This window comes from Ovis canadensis, chromosome 16 (assembly GCF_042477335.2).
Source record: "Ovis canadensis isolate MfBH-ARS-UI-01 breed Bighorn chromosome 16, ARS-UI_OviCan_v2, whole genome shotgun sequence".
NCBI lineage: Eukaryota > Metazoa > Chordata > Mammalia > Artiodactyla > Bovidae > Ovis > Ovis canadensis.
In genome coordinates, this window is record NC_091260.1 from 53,379,940 (window position 1) to 53,398,327 (window position 18,388).

General features: G+C 40.3%; 1 protein-coding gene across 1 annotated transcript in view; it reads left to right on the top strand.

Moving 5' to 3' along the window:
- The window catches only part of ADAMTS12 (ADAM metallopeptidase with thrombospondin type 1 motif 12), a 407,364-nt gene that overhangs the window by 262,624 nt on the left and 126,352 nt on the right, over nt 1–18,388 (top strand). The window contains exon 13 of the mRNA XM_069555948.1: nt 7,390–7,523. Coding sequence (XP_069412049.1) covers nt 7,390–7,523 — 134 coding nt within the window. The remainder of the gene's footprint in view (nt 1–7,389; nt 7,524–18,388) is intronic.

Sequence of the window (18,388 nt, forward strand, 5' to 3'; positions counted from 1 at the left end):
CATTAAAACAACTGCTGTATACCAGATACCTTATTCCAGGTTTCAGGGTGTTATCCCCTGACAGTCCCTTCCATGCAAAGACCAAGAAGGCCCTGGGAAAGATGGAAGCATCAGAGCTGGAATTTGAACCCCTATGACTCCAACTCCAAAGATCGTGTGAAGGAGAGACTCCCAGGTTGTGCTTATTTCTGCTCCTTTTTCTCCTTTCGATCCTCACCAGCATGTGTCCTGGCTCCTCTTTCTCACAGCGTGCTTGGTGGTAGTAGCTGATCAATGCACAGATGCCTGCAGTGCTCTTGAGGACATCACAGTCTGGTTGAGGGGATTGCAAAATCTGTAGTCTTAGAAGCACAGAGCTGTGGAGACCTCAATGGGCATTGTAGGAGTGGAACAGCTTCAAACCAGGTCCACAGTCACAGAAAAGAAAAGTCATGGGCCATCTATTGACCTAGCAGGGTGTAGAATTCTTTATATGAAATTGACAAGACAGCAATTGTTTAGAAAATAGTAAAACAAAACATGAAATCAGTGCAGAATTGATTAGAAATGGCATCATGGAATAATCTGAAGGAGAAGAGGATATTTCAAGAAAGATTTGTGTTTGTGTAGGAACGAGAATTTGAGCCAGTGTTACAAAACACAGGTCTTTTGACTGTTCTGAAAGAGGATTGGAAAGACAACTGCATAGCTTATGGGGCAAGGACCTTCAGAATTCACCACGTCATGATAAGGAGGTGTAATCAACAACTATGGCAGCTGTCACTTGTCAAACACTTACTGTACACCAGGTACCACGCTGAATGCTTGACATACAATCTCTGCCTTAATCTTCACATTTACCCTGCAAAGCAGATATCATTATCCCCAATTTTCAGATGAGGAACTGAGTCACAGAAAGATTAAGTAACTTTCTCAAGGTAATATTAGACCTTTATGAATTTTTATTTCTCTGCTCTCTGTAGAAGTCATGGCTCCAGAGGCTAGTGATTCTCACCATATATCAGTTCAGTTCAGTTCAGTCACTCAGTCGTGTCTGACTCTTTGCGACCCCATGCATATGAATTGCAGCACGCCAGGCCTCCCTGTCCATCACCAACTCCCGGAGTTCACTCAGACCTACGTCCATCGAGTCAGTGATGCCATCCAGGTATCTCATCCTCTTTCGTCCCCTTCTCCTCCTGACCCCAATCCCTCCCAGCATCAGAGTCTTTTCCAATGAGTCAACTCTTCGCATGAGGTTGTTAAAGTACTGGAGTTTCAGCATTAGCATCATTCCTTCCAAAGAAATCCCAGGGCTGATCTTCTTCAGAATGGACTGGTTGGACCTCCTTGCAGTCTAAAGGACTCTCAAGAGTCTTCTCCAACACCACACTTCAAAAGCATCAATTCTTCAGCACTCAGCCTTCTTCACAGTCCAATTCTCACATCCATACATGACCACTGGAAGAACCATAGCCTTGACTAGACGGACCTTAGTCGGCAAAGTAATGTCTCTGCTTTTGAATATGCTATTTAGGTTGGTCATAACCTTTCTCCCAAGGAGTAAGCCATATTTAAGACCCATGAAAGATTTTTAAAATGGAGTTCAGTGAGTATTCTGCCAAGTTTGTTTCTCAGATGTGATCTGTGAATAAATGCATTGTCTAAGAGCAAAAAAGAGTGGTTACTTGAAAGGTCTTATTAAAGCATTTCTTTTTTGTTAAAAATAATTCTCTGTGTGTACATTAGGGGCTAATAGAGTGAGTGCTAAGCTGAACCATCAGCTTTTACTCTGTCACTCATACTGTGAGATCTGGGAACACTTTATCTCTCTGGGCCTAAAATTTTCTCTTCTAAATGGAGATAATAAGAGAACTAACATAGGAGATGGCAAGAGTGAACATCGACATTCTAGGAATCAGTGAACTAAAATGGACTGGAATGGGTGAATTTAACTCAGATGACCATTACATCTACTACTGCAGGCACGAATCCCTCAGAAGAAATGGAGTAGCCATCATGGTCAACAAAAGTGTCTGAAGTGCAGTACTTGGATGCAGTCTCAAAAACGACAGAATGATCTCTGTTCATTTCCAAGGCAAACCATTCAATATCACTGTAATCCAAGTCTATGCCCCAACCAGTAACACTAAAGAAGCTGAAGTTAAATGGTTCTATGAAGACCTACAAGACCTTTTAGAACTAACAAAGACACCCCAAAAAGATGTCCTTTTCATTATATGGGACTGGAATGCAAAAGTAGGAAGTCAAGAAACACCTGGAGTAACAGGCAAATTTGGCCTTGGAATGCGGAATGAAGCAGGGCAAAGACTAATAGAGTTTTGCCAAGAAAATGCACTGGTCATAGCAAACACCCTCTTCCAACAACACAAGAGAAGACTCTACACATGGACATCATCAGATGGTCAACACCGAAATCAGATTGATTATATTCTCTGCAGCAAAAGATGGAGAAGCTCTATACAGTCAGCAAAAACAAGACCAGGAGCTGACTGTGGATCAGATCATGAACTCCTTATTACCAAATTCTGATTTAAATTGAAGAAAGTAGGGAAAACTTCCAGACCATTCAGGTATGACTTAAATCAAATCCCTTATGATTTTACAGTGGAAGTGAGAAATAGATTTAAGGCCTAGATCTGATAGATAGAGTGCCTGATGAACTATGGACAGAGGTTTGTGACATTGTACAGGAGACAGGAATCAAGACCATCCCCATGGAAAAGAAATGCAAAAAAGCAAAATGGCTGTCTGGGGAGGCCTTACAAATAGCTGTGAAAAGAAGAGAAGTGAAAAGCAAAGGAGAAAAGGAAAGATATAAGCATCTGAATGCAGAGTTCCAAAGAATAGCAAGGCGAGATAAGAAAGCCTTCTTCAGCGATCAGTGCAAAGAAATAGAGGAAAAGAACAGAATGGGAAAGACTAGAGATCTCTTCAAGAAAATTAGAGATACCAAAGGAACATTTCATGCAAAGATGGGCTCGATAAAGGACAGAAATGATAGGGACCTAACAGAAGCAGAAGATATTAAGAAGGGATGGCAAGAATACACAGAAGAACTGTATAAAAAAGATCTTCATGACCCAGATAATCATGATGGTATGATCTCTAATCTAGAGCCAGACATCCTGGAATGTGAAGTCAAGAGGGCCTTAGAACGCATCACTACGAATAAAGCTAGTGGAGGTGATGGAATTCCAGTTGAGCTCTTTCCAATCCTGAAAGATGATGCTGTGAAAGTGCTTCACTCAATATGCCAACAAATTTGGAAAACTCAGCAGTGGCCACAGGACTGGAAAAGGTCAATTTTCATTCCAATCCCAAACAAAGGCAATGCCAAAGAATGCTCAAACTACCGCACAATTGCACTCATCTCACACACTAGTAAAGTAATGCTCAAAATTCTCCAAGCCAGGCTTCAGTAATACGTGAACCGTGAACTTCCTGATGTTCAAGCTGGTTTTAGAAAAGGCAGAGGAACCAGAGATCAAATTGCCAACATCTGCTGGATCATGGAAAAAGCAAGAGAGTTCCAGAAACACATCTATTCCTGCTTTATTGACTATGCCAAAGCCTTTGACTGTGTGGCTCACAATAAACTGTGGAAAATTCTGAAAGAGATGGGAATACCAGACCACCTGACCTGCCTCTTGAGAAATCTGTATGTAGGCCAGGAAGCAACAGTTAGAACTGGACATGGAACAACAGACTGGTTCTAAATAGGAAAAGCAGTACGTCAAGGCTGTATGTTGTCACCCTGCTTATTTAACTTATATGCAGAGAACATCATGAGAAACGCTGGACTTGAAGAAACACAAGCTGGAATCAAAATTGCCGGGAGAAATATCAATAACCTCAGATATGCATATGACACCACCCTTATGGCAGAAAGTGAAGAGGAACTAAAAAGCCTCTTGATGAAAGTAAAAGAGGAGAGTGAAAAACTTGGCTTAAAACTCAACATTCAGAAAACGAAGATCATGGCATCTGGTCCCCTCACTTCATGGGAAATAGATGGGGAAACAGTGGAAACAGTGTCAGACTTTATTTTTTGGGCTCCAAAATCACTGCAGATGGTGACTGCAGCCATGAAATTAAAAGACGCTTACTCCTTGGAAGAAAAGTTATGACCAACCCAGATAGCATATTCAAAAGCAGAGACATTACTTTGCCGACTAAGGTCTGTCTAGTCAAGGCTATGGTTTTTCCAGTGATCATATATGGATGTGAGAGTTGGACTGTGAAGAAGGATGAATGCCGAAGAATTGATGCTTTTGAAGTGTGGTGTTGGAGAAGACTCTTGAGAGTCCCTTGGACTGCAAAGAGATCCAACCAGTCCATTCTGAAGGAGATCAGCCCTGGGATTTTTTTGGAAGGAATGATGCTGAAGCTGAAACTCCAGTACTTTGGTCACCTTACGCGAAGAGTTGACTCATTGGAAAAGACTCTGATGCTGGGAGGGATTGGCGGCAGGAGAAGAAGGGGACGACTGAGGATGAGATGGCTGAATGGCATCACTGACTCGATGGACGTGGGTCTGAGTGAAGTCCGGGAGTTGGTGATGGACAGGGAGGCCTGGCGTGCTGCAATTCATGCAGTCGTAAAGAGTCGGACATGACTGAGTGACTGAACTGAACTGAAGTGAGCTGAACATCCTGGGGTGGTTGTGATTGTTAGAATGACATAACGTAACGACTGCAAAGCACAAGATCTGGTAAATAATGTTCAGGTAATACACTGGCTGTTATTTTAACAAGCAAAAATTCCTGTTCGCTCACTAAATAAGTAACACCCACCAAATCTCTGAATAGTTTTATCCTTCAGGAAGTGAGTCAATCAGGACAAGCCCAGAGGAAATATAACTAAGGAAAACATTGGAACTTCACCAGTTTGGAATTCAAAATGCCTTTGGATGGGGGTTTTACTGGCCACAAGGACCCATTTTTACAACCCTAAGAATGAGTGTTTTCTTAAAATTTGCATCCTTAGGCACCTCTGGGCTTCCCTTGTGGCTCAACTGGTAAAGAATCCACCTGCAATGCGTAAGACCTGGGTTCGATCCTGGGATTGGGAAGATCCCCTGGAGAAGGGAATGGCTACCCACTCCAGTATTCTGTCCTGGAGAATTCCATGGACTGTATAGCCCATGGGGTCACAAAGCGTCAGACATGACTGAGTGACTTTCACTTTTCAGTTTAGGCACCTCTAGTCCCAGCCTTCCCCAGCAGGCTGAAACAGGTAATTCCTTTAGAAAAGCTCCACAATAATTCAGGGGTGCTTCCTCTTTGGGTTTAATGTGTCCCGATATCAATACAAAATCTCAAATCTAAATTCTAAAGCTCACATCAAAGCCTCATTTAAAAGTGCTTCCCCTGCCTCTGTCCTTCTGCTTGACAGCCTGATATTTTCTTAGTTGCTTCCCAGCTCACATGGACTCAGCACACCTGGTTGGATGCTCTCATCTCTGAAAGAGCAGAATTGTTCCCAGATCGCTACTCTAAGCACTTCTATTCCAATTCAGGCAGACAGAACTAATCATGCTGCCAGAAATGAAGATTTACAATAATCCTGGGTTATGTCTTGTTCCTGGAGTCTACTGGTCCTTTGCCGTTGGCGCTTTGTGGAGTGATCTCTCCAACTCATGTTAACTTCATTTATATTCTCAGACAAATTGTCCACTGCACTTTATATAAAATCAGTTGGTATTCTTTATGCACTTTTACCTTTCATCTTCAAATTTTGAGCAGATGCTTTAGAAGCTCTGACTCAAATTTCTCCCGAGTGCCCATGTTTGAGTTTTGCTCATAGTTAGATTTGTGTCAGTTGTGCATTTTTACTTCTTGACCACGTGGATCATGGCATCCCTGAGTACCCATGCCTAGAGTCCATTTGTTCATGGCAAATGGACCTAAGGCTGGTCTCATCAAGCCCTCAGCTGGTCACAACACCAAGAAATTAACAGCATTTCCCTAGTAGACAGACCCAGAAGAGATCCCAAAAGGACATTTCTGAAGGAGATAGTCTTAGATTTTTCACTTAAAAAAGACATTATATTCAAAGAAAATTACTATTTAAATTATTATTATATACACATATAGGGCTTCCTAGGTGTCCTAGTGGTAAATAACCTGTCTGCCAACGCAGGAGACCTAAAAGACACGGATTCTATTCTTGGGTCATGGAACATCCCCTGGAGGAGGGCACGGCCACCAACTCCAGTATTCTTGCCTGGACAATCCCATAGGCAAAGGAGCCTGGCAGTCTACAATCCATAGCATGGCAAAGAGTTAAACATGACTGAAGCAACTTAGCATGCATGCATGTACATGTATTACCTATTACAATTTTTAAGGCAATTTATGTTTTGAAAGTTATCTCCTTTTCTGGTTATTGTAAGTACTTCCAAATAGATATGAATTTTGTTAAATAAATCTTTAGAACATTTATATGTGAGAGATCACCCATCTTCATTCACAAGGGAATAGAAAATTGAAGCTTAAAATGGATTCAATGCAGGACCTAGCATGGTGGGAGGGACCACTGTGATAAGCAGGTTGGCTTCTGCTTTGGATAAAACACAGATCTTTTGTTTCTGTGTGGTTGTAAACCTGTGTCCAAGGACTTCTTGAAGAGACCAAGGGAGAATATTTGTTGGGTTGTTTTATGATTGTGGCAGTGGTATTAGTCCGAGAAGGCAATGGCACCCCACTCCAGTACTGTTGCCTGGAAAATCCCATGGATGGAGGAGCCTGGTGGGCTGCAGTCCATGGGGTCGCTAAGAGTCGGATAGGACTGAGCATCTTCACTTTCACTTTTCACTTTCCTGTATTAGAGAAGGAAATGGCAACCCACTCCAGTATTCTTGCCTGGAGAATCCCAGGGACGGGGGAGCCTAGTGGGCTGCCGTCTATGGGGTCGCACAGAGTCGGATACGACTGAAGCGACTTAGCAGCAGCAGCAGCAGTGGTATTAGTAAAGAGCTGGCCCCCATGGAAGCATCTCCCGCAGCGGTCTGCTTACTTTGCTACAAACAATAGGCAAGCGTCATGCTTGTCTGGAGTCTGGCATCTCTGGTTTCTATTACTTATCTTCTAGGTTAACCCCAGATACTCAATACCTTATTTTTATAAGCACAGTTCAACACTGGGTTGAAAGGTCTCCTCATTTGTAACAAAAGCCAGCATTTTAAAGCAGTCTTCCCAATTTAATTTGTTGTAAACCTCTTTAAAAGAAAGAAGTTCCCATTACAGCATGTGTCATAGAAAGGTAGAAGATGGGAATCTCCAGATTGATGACACCTGGGCGGGAGGGGTCCTGTGTACAAACCCTGGGGGAAGGGTGCTGAGCTGGGAAGCTAACGTGTGAGGATTTGTCTCTTTTTCACTTCAGCACGTCCTTGTGAGCTCTACTGCCGACCCATAGATGGCCACTTTTCCGAAAAAATGCTGGATGCTGTCATTGATGGTACCCCTTGCTTTGAAGGTGGCAACAGCAGAAATGTCTGTATTAATGGCATGTGTAAGGTATTGGGTATGTTTCCTTAATCTACAACTCTATAAAATCATGATTTTTTACTAATTTGGAAAGTTAGATGTTTCCATCTTTTGCTTTTGTGGTATTTGCATGTGGACTGGTGTTGTTATAGTCTGTGAGACAAGACTTTTCAGTTTTCATCAAGGTCACAGTTAGAAACCAAATGTCCTCCTACTGTTGTCTTCATTTCTTGAGCTATTGATGTGCTCTGTGATGTTTCAGGCATGGAGCTGAGTCAAACTGAAGAAGAATCAAATTGTTCTTTGGAGGAATAATTCTTTGGAGGAATTATTAGGAAAAGGCAACTTGAATTATTTCAGTGACTTTGAATTCTCATTGGTTACTTGGCAACAGTAAATTTGAGGAAAAACTAATAAATTATTATATAGTGTTTTTCACAAAGCATTTTGATATTTAATTCACCTTGATCACTAATATGATCACCTTAGGAAGAGAGATGGAATAATTATAGACTGATAATTATAAACCAGGTCTTCTGATATCAGTTTAACTTTTGACATTGACTCCATTAGGAAACTCTTGCCTTTATATAAATTACTTGGGTCTGATTTTTAATCAGAATTGACATCACCGACTCAATGAATATGGGTTACAGCAAGCTCTGGGAGTTGGTGATGGACAGGGCAGCCTGGCGTGCTGCAGTCCACAGGGTCACAAGGAGTCAGACATGACCACGTGACCAAACTGATTTTTTAATGCATTTATATGTACAACCACTGAGGAATTCCTCCCACTGCTTACAGTCTATTTTGCAAGGAACTAAGGAACAAGGTTTGAGATCCAGTGCTTGGTCATAAACCTCAGTTTAAAGAGGAGGTGTTTTGGGGACTTCCCTGATGGTCCCGTGATTAAGACTCAGCGCTTCCACAGCTGGGGGCATGGGTTTGATCCCTGGTCAGGGAACTAAGATCCCACATGCCATGCGCCATGGCCAAAAATAAATAAAGAGAAGGTGTTTTTAATCAATGAAAGAAAAGCTATATAAAAATAATCAACTATTAGTAAAGCACAAGGACTTAGTGCTTAGGCTCTAGAATATGAACCCAGTACCACTATTTCCAAGCTGTGTAACTCTATACATCTTTTTAAGACTCAGTTATCTTTCACAGAATTGAGATATTAACATATCTTTTTAGATTAAATAGAGTTTTATATGTAAAGCCCTTAACAGAGCCCATGGCACACCAAAACCTCTTAATATATTTTACTCATTTTTGCAAGTAATTGTCACAGTTTTTCCACTGGACTGAGTTATCATCATGAGAAGATCCTGGCCATCAGTGTTTAGCACTCTGGGAAGGTGAATTTATCACCCTGCCATTGCTGATGGACTTATTTCAGTCCTGACCAAAGCACAGGGAGGCAGTATATGTTTCCCAGGACTGAGTGAGCTAACAGCAGGTCATAATCAGACTCTAAATTAGAAGGAACTCAGGCAAAATTCTCTTCCTGACACACTAATTACCATTGTAGCTACAAAGAGCCAAAAATAATTAATATATTTTAGGTTAGGTCTGTTCCCCAGAGTAGGAAAAAGTTTGGCTAATTTAGGCCCCAACAGCCCATGGCCATTTAATACAGTGGTTCTCAGGCCTGGCTGACTATTAAAATCAGCTGGAGAGCTTTTAAAAACCATACTGATGTCTGGTTCTATCTCCACCCTATTAATTCAGAATCACCTGGATGTGGAGACTAGGCATTGGTATTTTTAAGACTCCTCAGGTGATTGCCATATGCTGTTAAAGGCTGAGAACTTTAGTCATCAAGAAATGAATGTGATGCTAAAATTATCTGTTAGACCTAAATACCTTTGCCTGTATAGAGACTGTATTTAGCTTTTGATGGAAAAAGCAAGTAGTTTGTATGGAAATATAAGGGGTGTTGGGTATCTCTCTTGAAGGCAATTAAATCAGCTTAGTAGAATAAGTCAGATTCTCTCAGCTTGTTTTTTTCTTTCTGGAAACCAGTGAAGGTCTTTCAGAAACATTAATTACTCACTTTCTGTGTGTACCACACTGAGCTAAGTTTTTAAGCTGAGAAATTATGTCAAATCAAATTTACCTTAATAGCCTAAATGCAATTTATCTTTTAAAGATCCAGATTGTAGTCATTTTCAGCTTTTGTTAGTCTTCTTATTCATTTACTACAGTTTTTTTCAAAGGGAATTTGAACATGTATTGAAAGAAAAAGTTACACCATCAGAAAAAAATGTATATGGTGTCTGATTCATCTTTGTGTATATGAAAATGTTTGTTTATGGTCATATGAATACCTGCTATAGTTGCTTATACTCATATACTTAGCTATTTTGAAATTATGATACTTGCCACCATTTTGGCATGTTAGATTTGCAGATTTTGTTATCAAGGAAATTATTGAATGTTGATCAGAACTGAATTTTTGTAGGGGAAGTAAGTATGTTCCTCTCCCAATTTTTTTTAAACTGTACTGGATTTCTAAGCTTCGTTTTTTTTCTATTTATTGAATTTTTGTATACTATTTCATTTACCCTCTGTATCTACACAAGGCTAAGATATTAAGTAAAGTGGTATTTGCAGTCAACTTATTTTTTCCTGTCCTTTTTGGGGGAGGATTTACACTCATCTTCTGCTAGATTTTTTAGCGTTAATGGGTATAGCATCCTCAGAGTTCTTTCTCATTTAAAAATATGTATAAATTTGCTTTTATTCTTGAAGGACACTTGACTAGGTACAAAATTTGGAGCATCACACTGTCTTTCCCCCTAAATTTTGTAAACATTGCTCTTCTCTCTTCTGCTGTTGAATCTTATATGAAGTAAAGGGCTGGGCTAATATCTCTCCCTAGGTAACGTGGTATTCTTCTTTCTTTGTATGTAATTTACTTTTTATTGAAGTATAGTTGATTTACAGTGTTTCAGGTATTCAGCAAAGTAATTCAGTATGCTGTGCTTGCTATGCATAGTTGTTCAGTCATGTCCAACTCTTTGCCACCCCATGGGCTGTAACCTGTCAGGTTCCTCTGTCCATGGGGATTCTCCAGGCAAGAATACTGGAGTGGGTTGCCATGCCCTCCTCCAGGGGATCTTCCCAACCCAGGGATTGAACCCAGGTCTCCTGCATTGCAGGTAGATACTGTCTGAGCCACCAGAAAAGACCAAGAATACTGGAGTCAGTAGCCTATGCCTTCTCCAGGGGATCTTCCAGACCCAGGAATCAAATTGGGGTCTCCTGTATGGTAGGAGGATTCTTTACCTGAGCTGATTCTTTAGCTCAGTTACCAGGGAATATATATATATATATATATATATATATATATATATGCTTTTTAAGATTCTTATCCACTGTAGGTTATTACAAGGTATTGAATATTGTTCCTTGTGCTAAATAGTAGGTAGAGATCAATAGGTAGCTTCTATACAGTAGCTTATTGTTTATCTATTTCATATAGGGTAGTTCAGCACAGTTCAGTTGCTCAGTCGTGTCTGACTCTTTGCAACCCCATGAAATGCAGCATGCCAGGCCTCCCTGTCCATCACCAACTCCCAGAGTTCACTCAAACTCACGTTCATCGAGTCAGTGATGCCATCCAGCCGTCTCATCCTCTGTCATCCCCTTCTCCAGCCCCCAATCCCTCCCAGCATCAGAGTCTTTTCCAATGAGTCAACTCTTCGCATGAGGTGGCCAAAGTACTGGAGTTTCAACTTTAGCATCATTCCTTCCAAAGAACACCCAGGACTGATCTCCTTCAGAATGGACTGGTTGGATCTCCTTGCAGTCCAAGGGACTCTCAAGAGTCTTCTCCAACACCATGGTTCAAAAGCATCCATTCTTCAGTGCTCAGCTTTCTTTATGGTCCAACTCTCATATCCATACATGACTGCTGGAAAAACCATAGCTTTGACTAGACGGACTTTTGTTTAAAACGTAATATCTCTGATTTTCAATATGCTATCTAGGTTGGTCATAGCATTCCTTCCAAGCGTCTTTTAATTTCATGGCTGCAATCACCATCTGCAGTGATTTTGGAGCCCAAAAAATAAAGTCTGACACTGTTTCCACTGTTTCCCCATCTGTTTCCCATGAAGTGATGGGACCAGATGCCATGATCTTCGTTTTCTGAATGTTGAGCTTTGAGCCAACTTTTTCACTCTCCTCTTTCACTTTCATCAAGAGGCTTTTTAGTTCCTCTTCACTTTCTGCCATAAGGGTGATGTCATCTGCATATCTGAGGTTATTGATATTTCTCCCAGCAATCTTGATTCCAGCTTGTGCTTCTTCCAGCCCAGCGTTTCTCATGATGTTCTCTGCATAGAAGTTAAATAAGCAGGGTGACAATATACAGCCTTGATGTACTCCTTTTCCTCTTTGGAACCAGTCTGTTGTTCCATGTCCAGTTCTAACTGTTGCTTCCTGACCTGAATATAGGTTTCTCAAGAGGCAGGTCAGGTGGTCTGGTATTCCCATCTCTTTCAGAATTGTAAACTGTTTATTGTGATCCACACAGTCAAAGCCTTTGACATAGTCAATAAAGCAGAAATAGATGTTTTTCTGGGACTCTCTTACTTTTTCGATGATCCAGCAGATGTTGGCAATTTGATCTATGGTACCTCTGCCTTTTCTAAAACCAGCTTGAACATCAGGAAGTTCACGGTTCAAGTATTGCTGAAGCCTGGCTTGGAGAATTTTGAGCATTACTTTACTAGTGTGTGAGATGAGTGCAATTGTGCAGTAGTTTGAGCATTCTTTGGTATTGCCTTTCTTTGGGATTGGAATGAAAACTGACCTTTTCCAGTCCTGTGGCCATTGCTGCATTTTCCAAATTTGCTGGCATATTGAGTGCAGCACTTTCACAGTATCATCTTTCAGGACTTGAAAGAGCTCAACTAGAATTCCATCACCTCCACTAGCTTTGTTCATAGTGATGCTTCCTAAGGCCCTCTTGACTTCACATTCCAGGATGTCTGGCTTTAGGTGAGTGATCACACCATCATGATTATCTTGGTCATGAAGATCTTTTTTGTACAGTTCTTCTGTGTATTCTTGCCACCTCTTCTTAATATCTTCTGCTTTGTTAGGTCCATACCATTTCTGTCCCTTATCGAGCCCATCTTTTAATGAAATGTTCCCTTGATATCTCTAATTTTCGTGAAGAGATCTCTAGTCTTTCCCATTCTGTTCTTTTCCTCTATTTCTTTGCACTGATCACTGAGGAAGGCTTTCTTATCTCTCCTTGCTATTCTTTGGAACTCTGCATTCAGATGCTTATATCTTTCCTTTTCTCCTTTGCTTTTCACTTCTCTTCTTTTCACAGCTATTTGTAAGGCCTCCCCAGACAGCCATTTTGCTTTTTTGCATTTCTTTTCCATGGGGTGGTCTTCATCCCTGTCTCCTGTACAGTGTCATGAATCTCGGTCCATAGTTCATCAGGCACTCTATCAGATCTAGGCCCTTAAATCTATTTCTCACTTCCACTGTATAATCATAAGGGATTTGATTTAGGTCATACCTGAATGGTCTAGTGGTTTTCTCAACTTTCTTCAACGTAAGTCTGAATTTGGTAATAAGGAGTTCATGATCTGAGCCACAGTCAGCTCCTGGTCTTGTTTTTGCAGACTGTATAGAGCTTGTCCACCTTTGGCTGCAAAGAATATAATCAATCTGATTTCGGTGTTGACCATCTGGTGATGTCCATGTGTAGAGTCTTCTCTTGTGTTGTTGGAAGAGGGTGTTTGCTATGACCAGTGCGTTCTTTTGGCAAAACTCTATTAGTCTTTGCCCTGCTTAATTCTGCATTCCAAGGCCAAATTTGCCTGTTACTCCAGGTGTTTCTTGACTTCCTACTTTTGCATTCCAATCCCGTATAGTTAAACGGACATCTTTTTGGGGTGTTAGTTCTAAAAGGTCTTATAGGTCTTCATAGAACCATTTAACTTCAGCTTCTTCAGTGTTACTGGCTGGGGCATAGACTTGGATTACTGTGATATTGAATGGTTTGCCTTGGAAACAAACAGAGATCATTCTGTCGTTTTTGAGATTGCATCCAAGTACTGCATTTCAGACTCTTGTTGACCATGATGGCTACTCCATTTCTTCTAAGGGATTCGTGCCTGCAATAGTAGGTATAGTGGTCATCTGAGTTAAATTCACCCATTCCAGTCCATTTTTGTTTGCTGATTCGTAGAATGTCGATGTTCACTCTTGCCATCTCCTGTTTGACCGCTTCCAATTTGCCTTCATTCATGGACCTTACATTCCAGGTTCCTATGCAATATTGCTGTTTACAGCATCGGACCTTGCTTCTTGCACCAGTCACATCCACCACTGAGTATTGTTTTTGCTTTGGCTCCATCCCTTATGTATCTGTTAATCTCGAATCCCTAATTTATCCCTCTTCCCTCTTTCCCTTTTGGTAGCTAAGTTTGTTTTCTGTGTCTGTGAGTCTATTTCTGTTTCATAAATAAGTTACTTTGTATCATTTTTGTTGATTCCACATATAAGTGATATTATGTGGTATTTGTCTTTCTCTGACTTACTTTACTTAGGATGACAATCTCTAGGTCCATCCATGTGGTTGCAAATGACATTATTTCATTCTTCTTTGCATGCATGTCACTTCACATGTCCAACTCTTTGCAACACTATCAACTGTAGCCTGCCAGGATCCTCTGTCCATGGGATTCTCTAGGCAAGAATATTGGAGTGATTGCCATTCCCTTTTCCAGGGGATCTTCCTGACCCAGGGATCGAACCTGTGTCTCTTCTTTCTCCTGAATTGCAGGCCGGTTCTTTACTACTAGTGCCCCGTGGTCTGAGTAATATTCTATTGTGCATATATACCACATTGTCTTTATCCATTCATTTATTGATGGACATTTAGGTTGCTTCCACACCTTCACTACTATAAATAGTGTTGCTGTGAATACTGGGGTGCATGTGTCTTTTTGAGTTAAAGTTTCTCTGGATATATGCCCAAGAATAGGATATTGGATCATTTGGCAACTCTATTTTTAGCTTTTTAAGGAACCTATATGGTGTTTTCCAAAGTGGCTGCACCAATTTACATTCCCATCAGTGGTGTAGGATGGTTACCTTTTCTCCACACCCTCTCCAGCATTCATTATTTGAAGATTTTTCAGTGATGGCCCTTCTGACCAGTGTACAGTGATGCCTCATTTAGTTTTGATTTGCATTTGGCTAATTAGTGACGTTGAGTGTATTTTCATGTACTTATTGGCTATCTGTTTATCTTCTTTGAGAAATGTCTATTTAGGTCTTCTATTTTTTAATTAAAAAATTTTTGTTGTTGTTGTTGAGCTGTGTAAGCTGTTTGCTTATTTTGGAAATTAGTCCCGTGTCAGGTGCCTCATTTACTAATATTTTCTCCCATTCCATAGGTTGTCTTTTCATTTTCTTTATGGTTTCCTTTGCTTTTAAGCAAAAGCAAAAGCTTTTAATTTTAATATGGTCCCATTTGTTTATTTTTGTTCTTGTTTCCATTACTGTAGGAGATGGATCCAAAATAATATTGCTGTGATTTATGTCAAAGAGTGTTCTGCCTATGTTTTCCTCTAGGAGTTTTTGAGTATCTGGTCTTACATTTAGGTCTTTAATCCATATTGAGTTTATTTTTGTATATGATATTAAATAATGTTCTGATTTCACTCTTTCACATGTAGCTGTCCAGTTTTCTCAGCACCACTTATTGAAGAGTCTTTTCCCCATTGCATATTCTTGCCTCCTTTGTCACGTTAACTGACCATAAATGCATGAGTTTATTTCTGGCCTTTCTATTCTCTGAACTTCTAAGCTTATTTATCACAGATACAAATTTAAACAATGACTTTTCAGGATGTCCTCTATTTTTAATCACAAGTATGACATGCAATAAGCTTTAAAATATATGAACAGATATCCCCACCCTCTTCCTACTACCCCAGCTTTGCAGTCTTACCTGCTGTCTTAAGACAGGACACCAATCTTCCAGCTCACTCACCCCTTTCTTTTGGTAACCAGCTCTCTGACTTTCAGTTCCTTTGCTCTTCCCTTTCTCCCAGTCAGTGCAGCTTTGGCTTCATTTCCTTCCAAAACAGCCTTGATGCCTTAAACTATCACATCAACCATCTCCTGGTCTTCTCTTAGCCATCCATCAGCCTCTCACCCTAGGACCCAGATTCTGATCAACCCACTATAATGATTTTTGCTCTTATAATAAGTCTACTGTACACTTCTTAAAATTATGATTCAACTTTGTGGATTTCCTTATAAATCAATGTCTTTAACCCCAGCTGAGTCCTCAGCCTTGCCCGACAGTCTTCCTAGCTGTCCTGTTAGATTCCCTTCTCATTGCTCTCACAATCTTTCTGCCTCTTCTTTGTTCTTTGTCATGGCCGTTTTGGCCAACTCAGTGATTGGCTGAATACCCAGGTGGCAATTTCTCTGGGCCACATATCTCTCCAGAAGACCAGATCCAGGCTCCTGGCCCTCAGTGTTATGGTGAGAAAGCATTATTGCTGCTGCCCCATTTGTTAAGGACAATGTCATTTACCTGTTCTCAGGCAAGCATAACTGGCCTTATCTTCACACTAAATTTCCATTGGCTGGGAATGAATCTCATCTTGGAACTAGGCATTCTTCCAGTCTCTGCCTTTGCCAAGGGACTGCAGAAAGAAAGAATGACCTTCTCAGTGGATTAGGTCAAGGCACCAGTTGGTATTTCAGTCCTGTTATATGAGAATTTCCTAAGTAAAACAGTGTTAAGTTATGATGAAAAAAATGAGAATTAGGTAAGGAAATACTTCTTAAAGTAAGTATTTTAAGTAGTAAAAATTATTTATTCACTTACATAGGGGTAAAAGCCCCAGTGAAAGACTGGGACCTCATTTCTCTATGTAATACTCAAGACAGGATACTCTTCAGTTCAGAAGACAAGGTCAAGAATTGGTGATACACTTCTGCACAGGAAAGGAAATAGCCATCAGAGTAAAGAGGAAACCTACAGGGTGGGAGAAAAATTTGCATACTATATATATAATAAGAAGTTAATATCTAAAACATATGAGAAACTTCTACAATTCAATAGCAGAAAAATAACCTGATTTAAAAAGACTTGAATAGACATTTCTCCATAGAAGATATGCAAATGACCAACAGATATGTGAAAAGGTGCTCAACATCATTAAACACAGAGAAATACAAGTGAAACTCATGAGCTATCACCTCACAGCTGTTAGGATGGCTGTTACCAACACACATAAGATAGTGAGTATTGGTGTGGATGTGGAGAAATTGGAATCCTGTGCACCATTGGTGGGACTGTACAATGATGCAGCCACCATGGAAAAAAATCAAAAAATTAAAAATAATTTAGTTTTAATTAAATTAAAATATTTGCTTTTAATTAAATCATAATATTTAATTTTGATTAAATTTAAATATTTGATTTTGATTAAATTAAAATACTTATATACATGTTTAACTTTAATTAAATTTAAATATTTAATATTTGATTAAAATTTAATTTTTACCATAAGACCTAGCAATTCCAGTTCTAGGTATATATCGAAAGGAATAAAATCAGGATCTTAAAATGATATCTGTACTCCCAAGTTCGTAGTGACATTATTCACAGTAGTCAAGATATGGATGGAAACAACCCAGATGTTCATCAACAAATGAATGGATAAAGAAAATGTGGTATAGGCATATCACAGAATATTGCTCAACTTTAAAAAAGAAGTAAATTCTGTCATTTTGGCAATATGAATGAGCCTAGGAACATTATGCTAAGTGAAACAGGTCAGTCGCAGAAGGACAGATGCTACAAGATTCCGCATATAGGAGAATCTAAAATAGTCAAACTCACTGAGGCAGAGAAGAGAACAGTGGTTGCTAAAGGACAGTGGAGAGTTGCTGTTCAACAAGTATAAAGTTTCACTTACACAAGATGAATATGGCTCGAGCTTTGCTATACAACGTATTGCCTGTGGTTAACAACACTGTATTGTTCCCTTAAAAACTTATGAAATGGGTAGATCTCATGTTAAGTGTTCTTACCACACACAAAAAAAGGGACACAAGGAAACTTTTGAATCTGATGGATATGTCTATTGCCTTGACTGTGGCAATGGTTTCACAGGTGTTTGTTTGAGTCTAAACTCATCAAATTATAAAATTAAATATGTAGAGTATTTTATATATCAGCTACACCCCCAAAAAAGCTGTTTAAAAAAAAAAAAAGAAAAGAAATAACGATAGGAAATTAGAGTGATTTCCTTTTGTAAAGAAATGCATCCTGTGGGGTGGCTGCCTGGCCTCCTAAGAGTCATAGGGAGGAGAGCCTTCCTGGAATCATCGTTACATTGGTAGCAGCAGCACAGCCCCCTCTGATCTGCTGAAGGCAGACAGTATTATCATCGATCGTAGCCCTGTTGCCAGACCACAGTGCACAGAAGAAAGGGACGTCTGTTCGTTTTTCCCTGAGAGCCTTACAGGTTCTGTGTAGTCAGGAGGATGGGCTTCCTCGGTTCTGTACTCAGTCCAGTGTTGACTGTGCTGTGTGCAGCTGCTGGAGGAGCAGAGGGTGAAGTCTCCACCAGCACCACACACTGTGCCCTGGGTCAGCATCTGACGGGGGTGTGTTTCCTTCCCCACCCCTGCCCCCGAGGGATGCAGGCAGATATTGGTGGAAGAGAAAGATACACTCAAGGTGTTTGTTTTTCTGAACTTCTTTTTCTTCATATTTTTCCACTGTTTTTTTGGCACTCCGTGCTGCTTGCAGGGTCTTAGTTCCCCAACCAAGGATTTCACCCATGGCCCCTACAGTGGAAACTCAGAGTCTTAATCACTGGACCACC